Source organism: Microplitis mediator, chromosome 10, assembly GCF_029852145.1.
Source record: "Microplitis mediator isolate UGA2020A chromosome 10, iyMicMedi2.1, whole genome shotgun sequence".
In the NCBI taxonomy this organism is placed as follows: Eukaryota; Metazoa; Arthropoda; class Insecta; order Hymenoptera; family Braconidae; genus Microplitis; species Microplitis mediator.
In genome coordinates, this window is record NC_079978.1 from 5,369,036 (window position 1) to 5,379,452 (window position 10,417).

Sequence of the window (10,417 nt, forward strand, 5' to 3'; positions counted from 1 at the left end):
AAAGTAAAGAGAGATGATAATACACGTTATTTTACTTTTTGCTTATTTTATTCGACTGTCCTCAGGGCAGCAGTTTAACCGATAGGATACCACCAGCGGGCCCTATGGAATCCTCCCTACTGCCAACTCCGTGACTACAAATCACCCGGGATTCGATTTTCACCTCGATAAATCATAGTTTATTGCTTTCAGCACGAGCTGCCGCGTCGTCATCATCCTTGTCGTTCTCTTCACCCTCATCCTCATCCTCAGCCTCGGCATCGTACTCGCAGTTGTAGCCGGTATTTTTATATTACCAATAATTTTTATTTTAACACACATATATTTCATATTTTAAATCCTCTTCTCTATCTATCTTTCTTCTTTTATTACATTTGTCAGCCTTTATACCATTAGTCCGGCTTCTCAACACTATTTTTATTTATACATCATTTATTCTCACAAAATAATCTTTGCATAAATTTATAACTAATTCATATATTTATTGCGAATTTGACGGCGTAAAAATTTAAATTTAATGCGTCAATAAATAAATAATCGTAATCAGTTATGTATCGTAAATGTAAACCCGATGCGCTTAACCCATCGGCATCCGTAGGCACGTAGAGTAGTAATTCCATTGACATTACTCACGTCAAGCAATCCATGATGGAACAATAGATCACGTAGGTGCCCTGCGTTGGATTTGACATTGGCACTAAAATGTACTCGAAACCTTCGGAGAGATATTATGCATGTCAAATACAGAAGATAGCCCACATATGATCCATTATTCTCCTCTCCATCTCGAAATATTACTATCTAAACTGCCTATACTGTTACGTCCTTATCTATCAACATTTACTAATTTATTAACACCGTATTCCTACGCACAATGCTTATCAATAAATTACTAAATATTCAAATCCGTTATCAATAATAACAACAAATAATTTAATTTTAATTAACAAAATTCATACCACATATTTTATTTAATCACTAATACTTGTTATACAATTTAAATATCCAGCAATTTATTTTTAATCATCCCATTCAAATTTCCGATCAGTTATGAATAAATATACGTGCGTGCGTAGATTGCTTCTATAATTTAATTGACTGATAAATTTTTCCGACGCAAATCAATGAAAAAAAAAATTTAATTTAATTTGATTTGATTAAAATACGATAAATTAAACGCAAAAGCTTTTGCTGTAAATAATAATTGATGAAAGCATTAATAAGCAAATGAATAAATAAATAATGATAATAGCTGGGGTACACATATTACGAGAGTATAGTGAGCAATAAATAGATAGACAGATAGTTACTGGAGAGCTTGTATAATTTTCCAAGTCGAACCGCAGTGTAGCCCTTTCGCCCGTCCTCTTCTACAAGGGGCATCTGTTCCGCCCACGCATTACTCGCGCAAAGCCACGTAACGTTCTATTCCTCAGGTTTAAATGTAAAAAATAATAAAAAGAGAATAAAAGGGAACGAGTTTTGCTGGAACAAGAGTGCACGCCAAGTCGTTTTATGCAAGGTATCCGCGTGGAGTATTTATATGGAGCTATGAAGATCGCGCGTGAGAGCGTGAACATTCCATAGGAAAATACTCAACGTTAACATATACATACCTTTTGGGATATAGTTCCCGACAACAAGCTACTATAAACCTAGTCGATCTAATCTTTACTCACCGCAACACCAGAGTTCATTGCCACCTCCGTGGAATTTGTATTTTTTTTAAATTATTTATTTTTATTGTATCATATATTTATTTTATTTATAATTATTTTAGTATTTTATTACCAATAGTATTGGGTTTCATGCCCGATAATTTTGTTTGCTCATCAAGTACTTGATTTCCGATGTAACAGAAATAATAAAATTATACAATGAAAATATTTACTTTAAACCCTAGTGTACTCGACCACCCTTGTTCCCAACGACGAAACACCGAAAAAACCAAACGGTCAACAGGAACAAGGATAACTTGGGTTTGTATATAAACCACATCAACTGACCACTAGTCAAAATAAGTCTACCGATTATTTATTTTTACTGCGAAATGATGATAACAAAATGAAATAATTTACCTCATCTATATATGTATGCATACATATATAGAGGGATCGTTTTCAAATGTATATACACGTATAGGAAATTTATTGACGTCCATTCATTTCACTACTTTTCATTCGTTTCGTTTGTTGCGTCATCTATTTGTTAGTACCCGATAAAGTTTAATGAATTGTTTGATGATACCGGTGTGTAGTAGTGGCTCTTCGAAAGTTGTTCAAGTGGATATAGCATCCGGAGATTTTCATTCACGTGGATATTAAATTCATGGTGGAATATAAAACATTTTAAATGTGTGGGTGGTACTCACCTATATTTTTTTCCAGAGTATAAAAAAAGAGAAAAAAATAATAATATTAAAAAGGAAATATGTTTAAATATGAGACAAAATGTGCGCATGAACGATTCAAATATTTTGTTTAAATAGTGTATTCCCACGTATGTAAATATTAACTACTAACGAAGGGTATGGCAAAGTTTGCTGGTGTGTGTCGTAAAACGGCGGATCGCCAACACAACAAATATACCAACGAAAAGAGTATGTGTGTAGTTAATATTGAGACCACACCCACTGTATTTTCTACCCTCAATCCACCAGTACATTTATCGTCTTTCCGGTTATATTTGCGAAAAAAAAGTTGTGTACGTAGGAAAACTCTATCTTTATCTTTATCTCCATCTCTATCTCTATGTCTATGTCTATAAATATAAGCATAGACGCATGTATGATTTTTATTTTTTATTGCAAACATTTTTAATGACTCTCTTCTTGACACAACGTGTTTGGATGAAATATAAAATACGCTGGGTAATAATTTTAAACATCTTCAGGTTCTACTCTTAACTTGAGTGTCTCGCCGTTTCTCAAAACGGTCATGATCAAAGAACCGGGTTTTTCAAGAGCTTTGTAGATATTGGCAACTTCGACCACTGGCTCGTCGTTTACGTGTGTCAGGATGTCTCCAGCTCGTAGACCTCCGCTGTAAATTTACCATACGTCAAAAGTTGTTTGTAAAAGAAAAAAAAAAGTTAATAAATAAAATCAACAGATCGATATTTTAAAAATGTTGACTATCGTTGTATTTAATGATTTTATGACCGGAAAATGGAAGCATGCATCCCGGTGATTAAATAAATATTCTCTTTACAGCAAACGTTTGTACTTTTACGTTATCAATCAAGTAGGGAAATTGAGAGCTAACAAATTATTACGAAATTCATGATATTACGATGAATAATATATTGATTCTCGTGTAATTTAAAGCTGTTCAATCTATTTCAAGTACTATCCACTAGAATATAATAATAATACAACAGCGTAATTTAAAAACTGAAAAAAATTACAAGCAATTTTTTTTTTAATTGAAGCTATAGAAGATATATTGATTTTTATTTCAATCCGTAGTAAACGAAGAAAAAAAAATATAATTTCTGGATTTAAATTCAGAACTTTTTTTTAAGTTGTATATAGAAGCTCAAATAAAACGACTATTTTAAAAATTAATAACAGTAATGGTAGTAAAAAATTGTGGAAAAAGTTATGCGCAGATAATTTTACTACGGTTCAAATTACACTCGTTGTATAATTATTATAAAAGCATGTATAATATATATATATATATTGTTGGTAGTTTTTATAATTACTTGTATGCAGGTGAACCCAGTATGACTTTCCACACAAGTACACCGTGTCTTACATTAATTGGTATATTATTATTGCGTTGTTGTAATTCAAACAGTATATCAGGCGTAAGAGTAAGCATAGTGATGCCCACATAACGCCGTTTACCTTGTTCGACATTATTTTTAGCTCCAACATTGTCTGTAAATGACATCAATAATAACTAATAGTTTTTCATTGTCACCCCACACTTATCGTCTATAATATAACATTACATAATATAGAATTAATATAGGGGAATGGAAAGGCAAAATAAACTCCCTTAATTTTCTGTCAGTAGAAATTTTTGAAAAAACTACATAAAGACACATGGACGTCATGGTATCCGCTCAAAATATCAAAAAAAAATTCCCATACAAAAATAACCATGCTAAAATATCCAATGACAAAAATAACCTGATACAAAAATTACTAAATACAAAAATAACCATAAAAATAAAAACTATATACTAAAATATCTAGTTAACAATATCTGCATACATTAATATCCAATCGATTTGACATAATTCTATGAATAAATGAATGAAAAAAATTGATATGAAATGGTAGCAATAAGTGTCTATTACCAGGTTATTATTGTATCTGGTTATTTTTGTACTTAGATATTAATTACAAGGATATTATTGTGTCTGGTTATTTTTGTATGGAGTTATTTTTGTATCAGGTTATTTTCGACGTTTTTATTGTGATGGTTATTAAAAACAGGGTATTGAGGACTGTAACCGGACGTCATGTGTCGATTTGGATCACCCGAAATTTGAAAAAATTTGCACCTGAAGATCAGAAGGTTTTCTGCGGAACGAAAATAAAAAAACAAACTGATAAATAAAAAATCTACTGGATCTAAATTTCTGAAATGCTTCGCATAGGTGCTCATATGTCAGCCGAAAATTTCAGCCACCCCCAAAGTCAACTTTAAGCAGTCAAATTATATGAAATTTTTTCATTTCCGTTGCGCGAAAAACGTTCTGATCTTTAGCTAAATAAAAAATTAATTTTTATTCAAATAAGGTAAAAGACCTAGTACCTGATCAGGGAACTAGTACTCGATCACTCCATGTATTTGTATATCTATATTTAGTAAAATTTAGTAAATACAAATACGTGCCTGATCGGGTACTGATTCTCTGGTCGGGTAATAGTTCCCTGATTGGGCAAGGATCCTCTTACCTTAATTGATTAAAAATTTAAACGATTCCAAAGGTGGCGCGATCGGAGATCCGAGGACACCAGATCCGCGACATTAGATCCGCAATTTGTCTGAGTTGGCGATACGGACGAATAGATGCGATTATGTTGGAATACGTGCACATAGATGGCGCTGCTAATTGATCAATTATCAATAGCTAAATTAAAATTAAAATACTTAATAATTAATTTTATTTATACCGTACGATGGACGGTGGCGTGTTAGGTCCAACCCATTTATAATTTTGTGGCTACTTCAGTGTTAGGTCTGAGGCAGGATGTGATGGAGGTGCCTCACTGACGATTCCACCATCACATCTGGGATGAAACCTAACATTGTTCGGTGTCTAACGAATTCATTCGTTAAAGATTGTTATTGGTGAATTAGTGGCATATTTAGTGTAAAATTTCGTGAATAATTTGTTAATTAATTAAACAATTAATTGATAGGTTGATGAATTTTGAACACGTGTTGTGTGTATCTGAGTTAAACATAAAAAATTTAGGCTTATTCGGCTCCGTCGCCAACAATTTCGCTCGGGTAACGTCTCTACACATAAAAATAAAGTTTGGGCTATACTTCCGAATACGGCATATCATCAATTGCTTCAAAAAATACGGCGTAATAACCCTAATACGATGGACGGATCTATTGTCTTCGGATCTTCGGTCGCGTAACCATTCCAAATAATAAATCTGGGATCGTAAAATATATTTTTTAAAACAACGTTATTCAGTACACAATTCTGTATCCGGATTATTTTCATCACGGAATAAGAAAAGTAAATTTAATCTTAAGAACAGATTTAAAAAGTTTGATATTTTCGATGGAGGCTCATTTCGCTTGGCAAACAAAATAAAGTAAAAACAATTAATTTAAAATTTTTTTTCAAGTTTAAAAAAAAAGACTATTGACGATTCTTTCTTAAATGGCCAATTTTGCCATCCGCTCCCTTTATATATTTATACAATATGTCGCTTAAATATCATTACCTCGGCTATGCCGTCGAGCTTGAGCTTTTTTTAAAAACTCTTTTGCATAATCGATTGGTATCGCAAATGAAATACCAGCAGTGACTTTCATTGCATTTATACCAATTGCCTCGCCATCCAAGTTTACTAGTGGACCACCAGAATTCCCAAACTATTTAAAGTATAAATATTTTTTTATTTTTTAGATTTTTTACCGTTACTCTATTTTTTTTTCTATTCCGTACAATTGTGCAGAATTGTTAACGTTTTTTTAACCGTGAATTTTCATCGCAATACTCACAGTAATTGCAGCGTCAGTTTGAATGTATCCCATGTGTTTATGATGCAAACCCAGTTCTTCACTCTGTCTATTTGCACTGCTAACAATCCCACTGGTAATGGTATTACTAAGTGCTAGTGGTGAACCTATTGCTACGACAAATTCACCAGGTCGTATATCTGATGAACTCCCGAGTTTCATCACTGGTAAATTTTTCTGAATTTAATTATTTTTATTTTTTTTTTTTAATTACTTGTTTCATTCGAGAGTTAACTTAACGCGTAATTTTAAGATCCTGACTTAAGCAGACAATCAACAATTTTCGAATTCTTTTTTCAACTCATTAAAGGCATTCTCCGACAATACCCCCTACTTTTTATAAATATTCAATGACCCTGAACTTCCATAACCGTAATAAATTTATCAATTAAACAAAAAAAATTAAAGCACTAATCGAAAATTAACGAGATATACTTACAGTTGTTATCAATTGGGAGTAAAACTAAATTTAGTAAATACACGGAGAGAATTTTTCGATAAAATTTACCCTGCAATTTAAAGTAAGCCTGGGTCGAAAACAAAATAAATCCGGAAAGAATAAAAACAGATTCGTTCTGTTTTATTTTTTGTTCTTTTTTATATAAAAATTATTCGAAATTGGGTTTTTTTACCCCATAATTGAATACTATCTAGAAAAGGACGAGTAATTATTCATGCAGGCCCAGTTTTACTCACAATTAACGAGTAAAATTTATTAGATACTTTTCCCCGTGTAGATTTCAGTAAAATCTTCATGTCAATTTTATAATTCGAAATTTCAAATTTTGTAGACTAAAATTTACTTATCGAATTTTGTTTAGCTTCCAATTGATAACAACTGTAAGTAATTTTTTTTTTTTTAATCTATATCTCGGCGAAATTGTGAGTAAGTTGTCGTGTTTTCAATTATTGCTTTAGTTTTGTTTTAATTAATTAATAAAATTTCAATACGGTTATCAGTGAGTCGAAGGTCATTGAATATTTTTAGAAAGTAGAGGGCACTGTCTGAGAATGTCCTTAATTACAAAAAAAAAATCTAAAAATATGCACATGTAGAAAATTAAAATAACTATAGGTGCAACTATTTAAAATATTTTTTGTTTATAATTTATCATTTTGAAAAAAATCCAAAAATCATTATACGTCAGCTACATTCAGTATCATGGAATTTTTATTGTTATCATCATACAAGTACCTTATTAATTCGAACTGTTGCTAAATCACTATGAAGATCAATATCTTCAACTTGTCCTGTATAAGTTGATCCATCTTGAAGTCTGACCTACAGTATAAAAAAAAGTTTCACAAACTTTTTCTTTTTTTTTTAATTTCATATTTTATAATTTAAAAAATAAAGAAGTTAAATGCCCTCACGAGAGAACCAGCTCTAGAGATTTAACCCCTTAACATTTTTAAAAACTCACAAATGGACAATTGACTAATTTAAAATTTTTAGCTTCTGAATAAATTAATCCGAGGTAATAATTAATTACTGTTGAATAAAGTACTTGACAGAGTATTTATACAAGTACTTTACAATGCACGATATAATTAAATAAATGTTATTGTGAATAATTAAAAAAAAAATCAATAAGAATTTTGAGTTACTAGCGAAAAACTTGTTTTGTTTATTTAAAAGCATAACAGACACGAATCATTGAAGATTAAAAAGATATTTTTAAAAAAGATCAATAATTAGAACAAGGTCAATTGAAAACAAGGACTAACTTCCAATCTATCTTTGATATTTTAATTACGGAAAATAAGCCAACGTCATATATTTAAATTCATTTTTAAAACTTTGTCATTTTTATATTATTTTGCCGAGATATTAATATTTAAGTTTTACTATTTATTTATTATTCCTTTTATGATATTTACCAATAACTTTAAATTATCATAAATATAAACTGATAAATTGGGTCACTGAAATATTTACTCAGTTCCTAATACTCTTAAATGAAACTTTAAACTTATTATAAGTTTGCTAATTAGTTTATAATTAGCAAAATTATGCATATCACCGATACTTAATTATTTTTAAAAAATTACATATTTATGTATATATATTTGTCGATAGTTACTTTAACCAGTGTACTTGGCTTATTGATAACAACATGAGCATTTGTAAGTATCAGACCATCGTCACTGACAATAAATCCCGATCCGTTGCTCGTTGTCGCTGGATGTCCTGTAAAAAAATCAAGTCTTTTTTTTCAATTAATTATTTTCTCTAATTACTATCCAATTCTTTTGATAGTACAAAAACTTTCAATACATTAATTAATAAATATACTGGTTTTTAATCAATTACTCTGTCATTTTATTCATGATTTTAAAGTTAGAAGACAATTAAAAATTTCCGGAATTTTATTTCACCAAATCAATTAGGAAAATTAAAAGTTAAAAATATGCACTTGTAGAAAATTAAAAAAACTACTGGTGCAATTTTTTGAAATATTTTTTTCTCACCTCCGGGCGGAAAGTGCAACTTTCGTCCCGCTGTGCAAAACGAAGTTGCCGCTTTCCGCCTCCGTCGGGGAGAAAAATAGTATACACTCCTCGGGAAGTAAATAAGAAAGCCTCAGATCACATGTTTGTTGACCTCGGCTTCGCCTCGGCCAACAATTACATGTGATCTGAGACATTTCTTACTTTACTTCCCTAGGTGTGTAAAATACTATTTTCTCACCTCCGGGCGGAAAGCGTCAACTTTCGTCCCGCTGTGCAAAACGAAGTTGCCGCTTCCCGCCTCCGTCGAGGAGAAAAATAGTATACACTCCTCGGGAAGTAAATATACTAGGTGTGTAATATACTATTTTTTTTATAATTTATCGTTTATTAAAAATCCAAAAATTATTAGACACCGGTTAACTTGAGTGTGAGTGTGAGTGTAACTATTAGGTGGGAAATTTTTAAATTTTTGAATAAATAAATGAAATGTAAGAAGAATAAAAATTCAAAAATGCGTCTTTAGATCAACGGAAAATCAATACGCGCATTTTTTTCAATTTCATTATTTTAATTTATTTATTTGAAATTTATAAATTGTCTCATGTCTGTTACATTCTCACTCATATTTTATTACGAGTGTGAATGTAGCAGACATCAGACAAATTTAAAATTATAAATAAATAGAGTAAATAATTTAAAAAACAATATTTATAAAAAATGCACTTATTAATTTTTAAATTTGTTAAATCCACATTTTTAAAAATTTTATTTCATCAATTATTTACTCTATTTATTAATAATTTAAAAATTGTCCGATGTCTGCTACATTCACACTCATATTTTATTCGTAATTTTTAAAACTCCACGGGGTTTTTATATTTGTATACTTGATTACTTACAAAATAAATAGTTTATCAATCAATGCAATAATTAATTCTAAATGTAGTTAGCAAATATTTAAACTTACCTCTTTTGATCTTTAATTTCTATATACACAACTGAGGGCGCTGATATTTGCACAACATCAGCAATGAAATTGTATTTATTTCTGTTATCATTGACGTCTGAAGTACCAGAAGTCTTGGCATGAATTTTAGGTATTAATATATTAGAAAAATAATTTAAATATTTTTTAAAATTACTGTCACTGTCACTCCACTTGTAAAAACCGTACGCGAAACCTAGTGCACCAATTGACATTGCATAGGTTAAATTGAAATCACGCGTCAACGTTGACGTTTTTTTGTAATTATTGTCATTATTGTGGTATTGTTTTTTTGTCCGCTGGGTCACTAAATAATTCTGGGAAGTGATTTGTTTAAAAAAATTTAAATAAGGCAGTTTACTTTTTTTAGTTGAGTTAAATAATAATTTATGTAAGGAGAGAGCCATACTTTTATTTACATATAACGCGCGCTACTGATTATTATTTTTTATCAACTAGTCTACTTTTTATCATGTGTGGTGTGTGCGTGCAATTATCAACAATTGAACTGTACTTACAAATGGCAACACAAATTTACATCGGATTCAGGTAAATAGACATTCCTTTTTAAATCGAACTTGTGTTTTGGCGCCATCTAAGTTATTTAGGCGGACTATTTCCGAATGCACCCAGACTAAAAAATATACTCGATATTTTTTATTTTTATTAATAATTTATTAATCTCATGATTTGAGCGGTAAATTTTAATTTTCGAAAAATAAATTCTTAGAAATTAGAGAAAAAATTAAGAATCGAA

At 30.5% G+C, this 10,417-nt stretch overlaps 1 protein-coding gene across 1 annotated transcript; it reads right to left on the reverse strand.

The window, feature by feature from the left end:
• Positions 1–49: 49 nt before the first annotated feature.
• Positions 50–10,143, reverse strand: LOC130675318 (serine protease HTRA2, mitochondrial). Its single transcript, XM_057480897.1, has 7 exons — positions 9,643–10,143; positions 8,306–8,429; positions 7,417–7,503; positions 6,204–6,398; positions 5,924–6,074; positions 3,706–3,883; positions 50–3,041 (listed from the first exon to the last, which is right to left on the reverse strand). The coding sequence occupies exons 1-7, from the start codon at positions 10,065–10,067 to the stop codon at positions 2,879–2,881; spliced, it is 1,323 nt and encodes a 440-aa protein (XP_057336880.1). The 5' UTR covers positions 10,068–10,143; the 3' UTR covers positions 50–2,878.
• Positions 10,144–10,417: the final 274 nt, after the last annotated feature.